The sequence below is a fragment of the Aquarana catesbeiana genome, linkage group LG08 (genome assembly GCF_042186555.1).
Source record: "Aquarana catesbeiana isolate 2022-GZ linkage group LG08, ASM4218655v1, whole genome shotgun sequence".
NCBI lineage: Eukaryota > Metazoa > Chordata > Amphibia > Anura > Ranidae > Aquarana > Aquarana catesbeiana.
In genome coordinates this window covers 281,242,025-281,256,520 of record NC_133331.1, presented here as the reverse complement: position 1 = coordinate 281,256,520, position 14,496 = coordinate 281,242,025, and the positions used below count along the sequence as shown (strand labels likewise).

The 14,496-nt window shown below is 44.2% G+C and overlaps 2 protein-coding genes across 2 annotated transcripts in view; one reads left to right on the top strand and one right to left on the bottom strand.

Annotated features, from left to right (window-relative positions):
- LOC141104566 (uncharacterized) overlaps positions 1–7,290 on the top strand; it is a 38,351-nt gene extending 31,061 nt beyond the window's left edge. The window contains exon 9 of the mRNA XM_073594173.1: positions 56–7,290. Within this exon, the coding sequence (XP_073450274.1) occupies positions 56–1,758 (1,703 nt within the window). The 3' untranslated portion in view covers positions 1,759–7,290. The remainder of the gene's footprint in view (positions 1–55) is intronic.
- Positions 7,291–9,696: 2,406 nt separating this feature from the next.
- LOC141106755 (uncharacterized) overlaps positions 9,697–14,496 on the bottom strand; it is a 69,346-nt gene continuing 64,546 nt past the window's right edge. The window contains 1 exon segment of the mRNA XM_073597682.1: positions 9,697–11,004. Within this exon segment, the coding sequence (XP_073453783.1) occupies positions 9,815–11,004 (1,190 nt within the window). The 3' untranslated portion in view covers positions 9,697–9,814.

Genomic DNA, 14,496 nt, shown 5'->3' with positions numbered 1-14,496 from the left:
TTGGCCCACAGAGAAGAACCTTCCTCCCACCAGCAAGCTCAGGGATTGGAAAAACCATATTCATGTGTCAAATGTGGGAAATGTTTTCCTCAAAAACAACAGTTCATTAGACACTACAGGACTCATTTCGTCGAGAAGCCATTTTCTTGTTCGGAATGTGGCAAATGTTTCAAATGGAGGGCCCATCTGACTGTACATCAGCGGACTCACACAGGGGAAAAGCCTTTTCCTTGTTCCAAATGTGGGAGATGTTTTGCCGAAAGGGCTACCCTGGCCAATCATCAGAGGATACACTCAGGAGAGAAGCCATTTTCATGTTTAGTATGTGGAAAATGTTTTTCACAGAGGTCAAATCTCATTACTCACGAAAAAGTTCATACCGGAGAAAGGCCATTCTCGTGCTTAGAATGCGGGAGAGGTTTTACATCTCGAACCAAACTTACTGTACATCAGAGAACCCACACAGGAGTGAAGCCTTTTTCCTGTTTGGACTGTGGGAAGTGTTTTTCCTTGAGAGGAAATCTAATTTTTCATCAAAAGACTCATAAAGTGGAGAGGCCTTTCTCTTGTTCCGAATGTGGAAAGTGTTTTGTGGAAGCCACAGCTCTTGCTAAACATCAGAGAAGTCACTCGGGGGAGAAGCCATATTCCTGTTCTGTCTGTGGTAGGCAGTTTATCCGAAGGGAACACCTCATCTCACATCAGAGGACTCACACTGGCGAGAAGCCATATTCTTGTCTTCAATGCGGGAAATGCTTTGCGGAAAGGTCCACTCTGGCCAACCATCAGAGAATTCACTTAGAAGAGAAGCCCTTTTCCTGCCCCCACTGCGGGAAAGGATTTATCCGGAGAGGTCACCTTATTTCACACATGAGGACTCACACAGGGGAGAAACCTTATTCGTGTTCTAAATGTGGGAAGTGTTTTGCAGAAAGATCGACCCTTACCAATCACCAGCGAACTCACTTGGGGGAAAAGCCATATTCATGTTCTGAATGTGGGCGATGCTTTGCCAGGAAGGACAACCTTATTGCACATCAAAGAACCCACACAGGGGTAAAACCATATTCCTGTTCTGAATGTGGGAAGTGTTTTTCCCAGAAAGGCAACCTTCTGTTTCATCAGAAGAGACACTCTAAGACTTTTTCCTGTTCTGAATGTGGGAAATGTTTTTCTGAAAGGTCAACTCTAAAGGACCACCTTCTTTCACATCAGAGAACTCACCCCGGGGAGAAGCCATATTCATGTTCCTTATGTGGGAAATGTTTTGCTGAAAGGTCAACTCTGGCCAACCATGAAAGGACTCACTCACAAGAGAAGCCCTTCTCCTGTACTGAATGTGGCAAAAGCTTTATCCGGCGAGACCATCTTATTTCACATCAGAGGACACACACGGGTGAGAAGCCATTTTCATGTACTGAATGTGGAAAATGTTTCGCCGAACGTTCCACTCTTGCCAATCATCTAAGAACCCATTTAGGGCAGAAGCCGTTTTCCTGCTCTGAATGCGGCCGATGTTTTACACGGAAGGACAACCTAATTTCCCACCAGAAAACTCACACAGGGGAAAAGCCTTTTGCATGCCCCGACTGTGGGAAATGTTTTGCTGAAAAATCGACTCTTGCGAATCACCAGCGGACCCACTCAGGGGAGAAGCCATTTTCCTGTCTGAAGTGCGGAAAATGCTTTTCACAGAAGTCAAATCTTATCAAACACAAGAAGGTTCATATGGAGGAGATCCATGTTCAGAGTGGATAAGATTTTTTTAAAATCATCTCTTGCCACTCATGAAAAAACTTCATATGGGTTGGGGGGGGGGGGGCTGCTTTCATGCTGTGACCATGAGAGATGAATTTCCCACATAAAAATTATGTTATTTCCTAAAGAACCAAATACCAGGAGAATTCATATAGGTTCAGTGTCCGAATATGGAAAATGTTTTACCCGGGAAGAAAATCTTATGTTTTGTGAAATCCTGCAGTCAAGAAGCCATAAGGATATATTTTGTTACACCAGAGAACTCTTAGTGGGTAATATTAATTTTCTGAACATGGGAAATGTTTTTCTAAAAACAAAACCAAAATCTTAAAGTTGAACTACTAACAAACAGCTCAATACATGATTTAATTACAGAAAATACATACAAATTGTAAATATAAGCTGTTTTATCTGTAAATAGATTTATGTCTATCCAGTAATTGTACTTATGTCCATCTTGAGTATATATGTGTATATATATATATATATATATATATATATATATTTTACACACACCCCCCTACTAGACATCAGTCAGGTTGGTGACATCGGAGTTAGGTTCTGCTCTCTCCTCCTATCAGAATGTTGCTTTTCAGCTCATATGTATTGGCTACACCAGAGTGCCTGCCCCTTCCTCTCCCAGTTTAATTCTGTTCAGGGGATTACAAGATCACAGCAAGAGTGCCAGATTAAAAATTGACAATTAAAGGGATTGTAAAGCTTCATTTTTTTTTTTTTTAAATTTAAAAAAATTTTAAACAGGTAATACCTCCACTGTGCAGTTTGTTTTGCACACAGTGGCCCTGATCCTTGCCCTTGAGTGTCCACATCGGAGAATTTCACTCCCGAGCCCTGCATCTGTGTCAATTTACACAATGCAGGTCTCGCCACCGGCCCCCCTTACATATACCCAGTAAAGTGACTGGCCTCAGGTGATCCACAGAGATTAAACAAATCCTCCCACACAAATTGCACCTGTCCATCTGCAGTCTTCTCTTCTTTACAGCCGTTCAAAGTGCTGAATCCTAAAGCTTGTCCGAGAGTTCAGAAAAAGTGGGGGCAGAGAGCTGAAGTTACTCTCTGCAGAAGTCAGTGATGAGAGCTGATTGGAGGGAAGGGACACATCTTCCTTCACACAGCTCACAGGAACAGACCTGAGGCTGTCAATCAGCTGGAGTTCTCTCCCCTGTCACCATTTTTCTCTTGGTGTCAGAAGTGATTCATGCTGATAGCAGAGGAGCGAGGCAGCGGACAAAAGTAAAACGTAGTGCTCTTAATTGAGTGTTTTTTCATATTTCAATGTTTGCAATCCCTTTAACGTTTGAGGGCCGCTTTCACATGGCCATGCCTATGCGGTAAATACAGGCAGTGCAGTTGGCATGTGTACGATATTCAGTTATGTGACTGGTTAGCATGTTGGACAAAAATTTTCTGCAATTTTGTTACATGAGGATACTGCAACCTTGTCAATATGAAATAAAGACATTTCAAATTTCAGCATGTTGCTTGCCATTTCAGATCTTGAGAAAAGAGTACAGAAGGGTAATTTGAGATTAGAGAAAAGAAAGTAAAAAAAGGAGAAGAAGAGGGAGTAAAGTAGGGACAAAGGAGGAACAGGAAAAGGGGGGGGGGGGATGAAGGGAAGTACAGAAGGGAGGCCTGGTTTAGAAATGCATGATGGACACAGATAATCTTATTCTAGAGTAAGAAGCCTTTATGTAAAGTATTCTTTGAGTTTAGGTGTTTCATTAAAAATTGGGCCACAGTCACACCTGTGAATGGGCCTGATCACCTGTCAAGCTGTCTGCATCCAGGGGCGATCACTTGCAGATGATCGCTCCATGAGCGATGACATGCGAGCGGCTGCATTTAGTTGTGGGAGTCGGCACCCTCCCATTGCTTTCACCAGGGCTGCCTCCCACAGCTAATTGCCAGGAGCCCCACTAGAGTTATTGCATGCAGGGCCTGGACAACGGGGGGAGGGGGGGGGCACAACTTTATTATGTGGAGTGAACGCACTGGGAGCTTGCTGCACAGCACCTTTCCTGCCTCCTCTTTGGACCCTCCAGATGCCACCTTGTCCAGAGCACTGGATCAACACCATTGCTTACAACTGAGTCTATGTCTTACACCCCCTTCCTTTTCACAGCACCGTAAAACAGTGGGGCTCCCTTGCAGCTGCCAGCTTCTCCTCTCCCACCACCTTTGGGTGCTACAGGGGAGCCACAGGGGGATTTAAACCAGTTGTAAAGGCTCAAGGTTTTTTACCTTCATGCATTCTATGCACAAGGGTAGAAAACCCTCTGTGTGCAGCAGCCCCCTCCATTGCTTACCTAAGCCTCAATTCGATCCAGCGATGTGCATGAGATAGCAGCAGGAGCCATTGGTTTCCACTACTGTCAGTCAAAACCAGTGAACCAATGAGGAGAAATTGGGGTGGGGTTGAGCTGCAGTTCATGTATGAATGGTCACACGTAGCATCAGCTTGGGAGTCCCCATAGCAAGCTCCTTGCTGTGGTGAACTCGACAGGAGGAAGGGGCCGGGAGCGCTGGCGAGGGAGCCGAGAAGAGGAGGATCGGGGCTGTTCTGTGCAAAACCACTACACAGAGCAGGTAAGTATAGCATGTTTATTAATTAAAAAAAAAAAGAAAAAACTGCCTTTTAATATCACTTTAACTCTGCAAATAGATCCCCCACTGCTCTCACCTCCTGTGCACTGCCCTGCCCATCATTTCCCAGCACCCCCTCCCCGCAGAGCTGCTGGCCAGCTGCCCATCCTCCCTGCTGCAGAAGCCGGAGATCGATGTCAGGATCGAGAGCCTGGGGCCAGTGAACATGTCATGCTTACCAGCCCCTTCCTGAATGAATACAGTTAGCGACCAGTACCAATCGCTTCTGTGTTCATTCATCACTGAGGCATAGTAAGCTGTGTATTTTTTAATATGATTCAGTTTGTAAATGAACAGGAAGGCTCTAACAGATTCCTTTTCATACATCTCCAGTGCAGCTGAGGGTGCAGAGAAAAGAACTGAGGATCTCTGTCCTCAGTCCCTTTCTCTGTACCAAAAAAGAGACATCAGGGGTTACTTCTAGACACTCATTCATGGTGGAATGTCACAACCACTGCATACGTTTTAGCTTGGTGCTAAACATGCTGTTTTTATCCCACCCACTATTCCACCTGGGGGGGAGGGTGCGGACTGACATCTTTGCCCTGGACACCAGTTCACCTTGTCCCACCTCTGGCTGGGATCCCCTTCTCTTTCTTTTATTACCACCTCATTAGCAGCCACACAGTTTGACACACCAGGAAGTTATCAATATCAACATCTCCCTTCTTTTGCAGCTACAATAAAATGGCTGCTAAACCAACAATACTTTATTATAAAACGATTAACATCTGGCATTTGACAGAGAACTTAATATTAATAAAAACAATAATATATAATGTTAAATTAAAAAAAAAATATATCTTTGTTTATTTTCATTTCATAAATTGTTCTTTGCACTACAAGAAAATGTCCGCCTCGCTTCAGAAGAGGGAAAAGTTTAGCTATGTTTTCTAGCAGTCGTTCTGCGTGGAGAAGCCCAGGGGGCGGGGTCTTTCTTATAAGGCATACTAGAACCCCCAAGCTGTCTACAGCTTATGTTTCACAGGGTTGCTATGGAGATACTCATGCGCAAAGATAAAAGAAGCGTTTTGCGGCTATGGTCTTGAATCTTGCGCTTGCGTGGAGAAAGAAGGGACAGATGTGAGGCTGGGCGGTGTTTCGTCAGATTAGGTGACCCGTCAGAATTTGTAATGGAAGTGACGTTCCGTCGCCGCCATCTTGCTACACCCCACTCACCCACAGTAAGGATACAGTGAGAAGGCGGCAAGTAGACATCTTGTTACACCCACCAGAGTCTTGCACTTCACACTTATTTTTTTAACAGTAAACAGCTTTTATAGTGAAATACAGTATTTTGAAATCTGTCAGACTGTTTTGATGTTGATTTTTTTTAAAGCAGCAGTGTTCTGTCAGATTAGAAAACATGTGAGATCAAATTCTGATGGGTTGCCTCATCTGACGAAACAACTGAAGATTGACCAGTCTCTATGGGAAACAGAAAGCAGCTGGGAGGCCGTGGAATGCATACAGCGGAAGAGCGGGAGCCACAGGGCGGACGTGGGAGGAGAGGAGCCATGATAGAAAGGAGACAGAGCTGCTTTGGACAAAGCAGCAAGCCTGAGCTGGCTTAAAATTATACAAAAATATTTTATATTAAAAATATTAATAAATCCATTGTCCTATGCTGGAAGCGAAAGACTCCTCCCTCTATAGGTCTATGGAAAACATTTGTTAACAATGTGATACCCCTTTACAGGGACACCTATATACATAGAGGCTGTCCGAAAAAACATGACAGAGTCTGGAGTAAGTGGTTAGCGGAACCCTCTACTGTTGCAACAGATCAGGTGACCTCTCTGATATATGATGGCTCTCCTTGCCATCCTAATAGACCAGTCCGGGATAGCATGATAATTCAGGGGAGATAGCTCATTGTCAGTCCACCCCTGGAGCAAGAGCCATGACAGCCTACTGATGTTGAGACATTACGGTAGCCGTAGATATTCAAATGTTTTTTTGATAATGTAATGACACCTTATGACCCCTGCGTGGGTCCCCTTCCTGTTAATAGCCAGGTGATGGCTGTGCTGTTGTACGTCTGTATTGTCTATGTGGTTGTTTATTAAGAAAATTAAAAAAGTTAAAAAAAAAAAAAAAGAGATGTTCCCATTTGAGTAAATACAATAGACTAATATGTCCAGATAGGTGGAGCTGATGGGCGGTGCTAATTGACGGCACTGATGAGCAAGCACTGATGGACACTGATATGTAGCACTGAAGGACACAGACTGGAAGCACTGATTGGCGGAACTGATGAGCAAGCACTGATGGACACTGATATGTAGCACTGAAGGACACAGACTGGAAGCACTGATTGGCGGAACTGATGAGCAAGCACTGATGGACACTGATATGTAGCACTGAAGGACACGGACTGGCATCGCTGATGGGCACTGATTGGCGGAACTGATGGGCACTGAAAGGCAGCGGTGAATGGCATCAGTTCTGGGCACTGTTGGGGCTGCACTGATGATCCGTGCCTTAATTATCTGTGCAGATCTCCCCTGTGAAGAAATTCCATTGATCGGCTCTCCTCTCCCCACACGCTGTCAGTGTGAAGACAGGAAAGCCGATAGCCGCCATTTAACTTGATTGGACACAGCTGATCACATGGGTAAAGAGCCTTGTCATTAGCTTCATACCGAGATCGGCGGGCGGGAGGTGGTTAATGTATAAAAGATAATGGTTCTATTAAGTCATTTCACCATTGATTTAACGACTTATCTTAATTTTTCACATACATGTTAAAATTACAATTTTTTTTTTTGCTAGAAAATTATTTACAACCTTTAGACAATATACATTTTCTGAAAGCAGAAGCCCTGGAGAATAAAATAGTGGTGGTTGCAATGTCTTATATTTCACTGTATTTGCACAGTCATTTATTGAACCCAAATTTTCAGGAAAAAAAATACGCTTAAATGAAGTTTAGTGCACACAAAATAAAATATAATGCCCAATTTTTTGGTAAAATATGATAATGTTACATCAAGTAAATAGATACCGAGCATGTCAAGATTTAAGGTTTGCACATGCCTGTTAAATGGCGTCTTTTGTTTACCATTCAGAACTATGGTACTTAAAATTGCCTATAGGCGACATTTTAAAAGCATTTACAGGTTATTAGTTTAGAGGTAAACACAATCTCTGGCACTAAAATGATTGCTCTCCTTCTGATGTTTGCGGCAATACCTCACGTGTGGTGCGATCACCGCTTGCCTTTGCGTGTGAGCACAGGGGAAAGGGGTGCTATAGCCAGTGGCACCGATAATTTATAAAAACACGACAGAATGGTTGCACACAAGTTGTGTGATAGACTGACTTGTTCCCAACCAGCCTGCCCATATATGGATCGAAATGTGTCCAGTCCCTGTTGAACTGGCTGAATTTTGATCCATATATGGCCACCCTTAGTGTTTCCAAGTGCTTCCCTGTGGAGAAAGATTCCTAGTGTTCCCAAGTGCTTCCTAGTAAAAAAAAGATTCCCAGTGCCCCCTCATTGTTTTCTAGTGGAGATTCCTAGTGTTTCCAAGTGCTTCCTTGTTGAGAAGATTCCTAGTAGCCATGACTATGACTAAGGCTACACACCAATTGTATTATTCTGTACCACATCTGGATTAAAAAATGTGGTTAGATGCAGGAAGGTCCCAGCAAACAACCACCAGTGTTGACACAAACCATGCGCTTGCTCCAGTAATCTAAGGAAAACAGAACTTCCTCCTTCAGTGCTCACCCCCTCATCCTGCTTCCTGCCACACTGATAACCGGGACCCTGATGCAAGGAGGGACTCTGGGCACTCCGATTTCAGGTTATCAGGAAAAACTGTGCTTTTTTAGTACATTTTTCATGTTTTGTCATGGGTAGCCATAGTGGGGTGGGCTGGAAGAAGAAGTAACATTTTCTCTAACTAAGCCTGTTTCTACCACCTTTGGAGATTAGAGGTTGCATGAATGGATCAGAATACAGTGTTTAGGTTTTGCATGGCCTCTGGACAACTCTTCCTTAATCTGGCAGGCATGGATACAATTTGCTGGGACCCACCTGATGGAAGTGTTCCAAGAATAGACAGCGAACTTGTGTGTATGAGATTTGTAGTGAGATTGAGTATGTTAGCCTGAAAGGTAGATGTCAGGACTTGGATTACCTTCTGGTGGCACTGTGCTTCCCAGTGCAGAAAGTTGTAGTTCCGAAGTCAATCAGCGGGTGTTTTCCAGCAGGCTGCAGATCCCAGTAATAAGTTTTCACCTGATGCTAGCTACTGGAAGGGTATTTAGGCCCTCCCTTTCAGTGCCTCCTGTATTTTGTTTTGTTGCTGCTGCCAGATACAGTTGCCATTTATCCAGTTCCTGTTCTATACGCTGTACCCTGCTGCCATGAACCTGCTGTCCTGTCTCCCAGAAGCTTCTAGTAATCAGTTTCCAGCTGATGCTGGGAAGGTATTTAGTCTTTTCTCTGCTAATAAACTTCATGTCAGTGTTTTGCTTTGCTGTGCTAAGTCAGATGCTGTTTGCCATTTATCCTGCTCCTGATCTTGCCCTGCATGCTGTACCCTGCTGCCTTATATCTGCTCCCCTCGTTCATGATCCCAGTCCTGGTTCCCCCTTTCCTTGTATCTATGGTATTCCCTGTGACATTTGTTCCTCATATTGTATTAGCCCGGGTTCACACTATACCGGGCTGCGGATCGCACAGGAGCGCTGTGCGTCCCTGTTCCCAGTTTCAGGGACGAATCAGGGCCGATTCTATGCCTGAATTCGGCCCTGAAACGGAGCCAAAGATGCACAGCGTTTTTGTGCAGTGCGCTCCACAGCCGCCCTGGAGATATGTGAACTGGCTCCATAGGGAGCCAGTCACATTCTCCTACTATGCGAATTAGATGCGGGGAAACGCACATCTAATTCGCATAGGTGTGAACCCGGGCTTATAGTTAGGTGGTCAGTTATTTTGTCATTTGGTTAATTGTCGCTTATATCTTTCTCTTTGCTGGTTTTTGGATGTCTTTTGTTTACCATTAATAAACTCACTTTACTATATATATGCTTTGGTTTCAGTTTCCTAAGTGTAGTCATGCAGATCTGGCCATCCCTGCTGCTAATTCCTGATATCCATCACCACATTCTACGACCTTGTCATTTAGCAGTCATTGCTAGCTTTCTTCTAAAGATGCTTCTGGCCTGCCTGTGTCTGGCGTCTATACTTTTTGTGCCACAAGTTTTTTTTTTAAAGTTGGTGATTCATTTGAAAGAAAGCATTCAAAACCAATAAAAAAAAAAAAACATATTTAATTTTTTTTAATAACATCTGGACTTTTCCACTTTGAATACAAGACATCGATGTGCACCTCTCCAAACTTAGTTTTCTATTTACTGCCACCGGAAGCTCTTATCTCTTATGGGACCCAAGATGGGTATAAAAGGAGGACTTCTTTGAAAAGCCTTCCCCACACTCCGAACATACATATGGCTTCTCCCCTGTGTGGACTTTCTCGTGTCTGATAAGATTTGATTTAATGGAAAAACATCTCCCACATTCCGCGCATGAATACGGCTTCTCTCCCGTGTGAACTTTCTTATGTGTCAAAAGGGTTGACTTAAGGGAAAAACTTTTACCGCATTCCGAGCACGGATACGGCTTCTCCCCTGAGTGAACCTTTTCATGCGCGTCAAGGGATGACTTGTGTGAAAAACACCTCCCGCACTCCGAACACGAATAATGCTGGACCCCCTTGTGAACGTTTTCATGACTGGTGAGAGTTGATTTATGGGAAAAACGCTTCCCACATTCCAAACAGGAGTATGGCTTTTCAGCCGCGTGGGTCATCTGATGCGCGATAAGGTTTGGCCTGTGAGGAAACTGTCTGCCGCACTCAGAACAGGAAAAAGGCTTCTCCCCGCTGTGAATTTTCTTGTGCTTAAAAAGAGAAGAATTAAAAGCAAAACATTTGCCACATTCAGAGCAGGAATACGGCTTTGCCCCAGTGTGAACTTTTTCGTGCGTGGTGAGAGCCGACTTATGGGTAAAACTTTTCCCGCACTCTGAACAAGAGAACGGCCTCTCCCCTGTGTGAGTCATCTGATGTCCGATAAGGTTTTGCCTATTGGAAAAACACTTCCCACACTCGGAACATGAATACGGCTTCTCCCCTGTGTGGGTCATCTGATGTCCAATAAGATGCTGCTTGTGGGAAAAGCTTCTCCCACACTCTAGACACGAATATGGCTTCTCCCCTGTGTGGACTCTCTTGTGCTTAATAAGAGATGAACTAAAAGAGAAACATTTTCCGCACTCCGTACACGAGTACGGCTTCACCCCTGTGTGAATGCTCTGATGCTGGGTCAGTATCCATTTTTCAGAAAAAGATTTCCCACATTCCTGGCATACAAATGGCTGCTTGGTCGAGTGAGTTTTCTGGTGTCTTGTCAGCTGCTGTTTCAGAGAAAACAGTTTCCCGCATTCAGAGCATGAATATGGCTTCTCGCTGTTGTGAGTCCTCTGGTGGGAGAGAAGTTTGGTTCTCTGCAAAAAACATTCTCCGCACTCCGAACAGGAAAAGGCTCCACCCCTAATGGCTGCTGTATGAAAGAGACAGAAATAAAATATATTAAGCCTAATTCCAGGTTGAGCACCCCCCCTCTTCCCTGTTCTTACTCCGCACCCCATGTGTTTTTTGTTTTTCTCTATGCATACTATTTATTCTGAAATCTTTTGCCCAGTTAAGCACCACCATTAGACCTTTCCCTCCTCTAGCAATGAGTGGTCCTGAATTCTGCTGCATGTATAAGATATATGTTACCAGCACATCAACAAGCTTATTGTTTTGCTGGGGACATACCTTACCCATGCTGTACACCGTGCCCAGTTGGGAGTCACAGTGACCCCTGCACTGTGTACTGGATTTGCACAGAGCAGTCTGAATCCTCCTCATCTTGGGTCCCTCTTCAGTGCTCCTGGCCCCTCCCTCATGTTGAGGGCACCCGAAACCAGCCATAGCTCCCTGTGTCCATCAAGACACAGAGCTGTGGCCCGGCCCCGCCCCCTTTCTCTCCTCATTGGCTGACTGACATTGATTGACAGCAGTGGGAGCCAATGGCACTACACTGCTGTCTCAGCCAATGAGGTGGGGAGTCCTGGGCAGCCAAGACAATCCCACAACATCACTGGATCTAGGTGGGGCTCAGGTAAGTATTAGGGGGGCTGCTGCAAACAGAAGGCTTTTTATCTTAATGCATAGAATGCACCTTCTGCCTTTACAATCACTTTAAATGCCTTCCTGGAGAGTGCAGGGCACATGGTGATGTCTTGATAAGCATGTAGGAAAAAAAGGCCAGCACTTGTTTACAAAGCCTCCAACTTAGTATATAAGGTCATACATGCAAAAATCCAAATATATCATTCCAATGATATTTTGGGGACCCCCTTTTCTTAATGTGAACACTTCTCTGGAGTATTAAGTTAAGGCCTTTCCAGTGAAGGGTACTGTTATTACTACAGCAAACAATTGTGCGCTAACAACCTTGTTGCAGCAGTTTGGGGAAAGACGCTTTTCGGTTCCAGCATGACTGTGTCATGTGTACAAAACCAACTCCATATAAATATGTGATTTGATGCTTTTTTTTTTGTAAAAGGAACACAAGTTGCAACACACAGAGCCCTGACCTTAACCCTAGAGAACCCCTTTGGTATGAATTATAACACCAACAGTAGAACAGGTCTCATCAGTACCTGACCTAATCAATGATCTTTTAACTGAATTGGCACAAATCCCAACAGAAGCACTCCAAAGTATTGTGGAAAGCTTTCCCAGAGGGTCTTCTCATCCAACATCAGCATCTGAGCTGAACAGGCACAAATTTCTACAGACACACTTCAAAATCATATGGTATGGGGGGGATGTAGCTACCTGGCTAAAAAGTGAACCTTAAAAAACATATAAACACTCGTGCTATGTTTCAGTTTGTGCAAAATGCTGCAGCTGCTGTCCACCAAGTGCCAAATCACCTCACAAATGTAGACTCACTTATACAGTGCTTGCAAATCAAATTAAGTGCATATATGAAACCGTGCAAACAGAAAAAACAAACAAAATCTAAAGTCTTTCCAGAAATCTTCATATAATGTGCTCCAAATTCCATACAAAAGTTCTTAAAGTGATACTAAAGGTAATTTTTTTTTCTAAAAATAACAAACATATACTTCCCTCCACTGTGCAGCTCGTTTTGCACAGAGTGGTCCCGAACCTGGTCTTCTGGGGTCCCTCGGCGGCTCTCTACCTTGCGGGCACGCTCCCGCATCCAGCATTTGGCGTCCATAGACGCCGAATGCAGGACTCGACCCTGCCCCCCCAGCGGCCGTGTCATTGGCTTTGATTGACAGCAGCGGGAGCCAATGGCTGCGCTGCTATCAATCTATCCAATCAACAGCCGAGAACCCCCTAGCAGAGAGACAGTGCCTCCCCGTGGGACAAGTTTGAAGGTTCAGGTAATTAAAACGGGTAAATTGTCAGGTGTTTTTTCACCTTAATGCATAGGATTGCAGGGCGGAAACTGACGTTGGTTGCGTAACCGGAAATTACGTCAACGCATTTTGCCCCTCCTCCAGGGCATCATCAAGGACCTGTTTTTAGCTTTTTATTTATTTGGGCAATAACAAATTCACTTACAGGATAAAAATAGGTCTTTGATGATGCCCTGGAGCAGGGGCAAAACGCGTTGACGTAATTTCCGGTTACGCAACCAACGTCAGTTTCTGCCCTCCGTGGGACGCATGCCAAGCCGCGGCAAACCCGGAAGAGCCTCATGATTGTTTTATGCCCGTTTTTTACCTGGAATTCTGTAAGTGGATTTATATTATTGCACAAATAGTTTTTACAGTACTTCATTGTGAGTACCATTCTGTTTTATTGAGTTCAGTGGATATCCCAGTCGCCCCAAGATTAACATTTTGGAGACCCTATTGAGGATGCCAAGAGACCTAGCACTCCCATCACCAATTATAAGCGTGTTTCACCCCCCAGACTGAAAAGCTGAGGGTCAATTTTCTCTGGTGAGTGGGAATATGAGAGGGGAGTGTGGCACACTACACAGCATGTTTATGTGAAGCACTTTAGTATGGAATTTGGAGCACCAAGCACTTTATATAAAGATTTCTGGAAATACTTGATTTTGTTTATGCCTTTTCTGTTTGTACTGTTTCATATATGCACTTAACTTGATTTGCAAGCGCTGTATTATTGAGACTAAAAAGTGAATCTGTCACAATGGAGGTACTTTAGACCTTATTAATTTATTCTGTCACAATGAATGTGCTTGGAGTCAATCTCTGGTTTTGAAAAAAGATTTCTAAGGAGAGGGAATAGCCTGTCCCCCTGACGATGTCAGCTGTGATGAAACGCGTAGGTTGGGGCCTATGAAAAAGGCGCCATCATGCACACCAAGCTAATTGAGCATGAAGGGGTGACATGTCCTACATCTGTCTCGTTACCCTTTCTGGGTTTAGAAGTGTTGCCTTGGCACAATCAAACTGACCTCCTGGATTTACCTCCATTCCCTGGGCAAGAGGCCCTCTCTGCAATACTTCTCCCTCCCCCCTTATGCCGTTTCTTTCTTGCTCCGGGGTCATTTTATACCCTAATCCTTTTCCCCTCTGGCTGCTTTCCCTCCACCTTTCTGACTCAGTGATGGGCTATGTTGTTTAGATATGGTGTGTATCTCTGCATATATTTCCCCTTTTACAACATCCCACTACTGGGCTAGGCAGGCCATAGCGAAGCATTGTCTCTCATTATGTAAAGAGGTTCTAATCTAAGTTACTCCACTTTATTGTATCTTAACATACATTTTTTATGCATTCAAATATATATGTCCTGGGTCTTTCATATAATTGGTTGTTGGGTTCCCCAGCGTGATGCACTGACCACTATCTTCACAACCGTATTAGTTCTTTCTGACCACCTATACTGTGCAGCGCTGGGCATGTTGTTCTATAACTCTGCTTATGCGACCCTTTCTGTGCTATTTGACTGTGATGTTGGTTATCAATGCATACTTTGGCTGTTGACTGTAGCT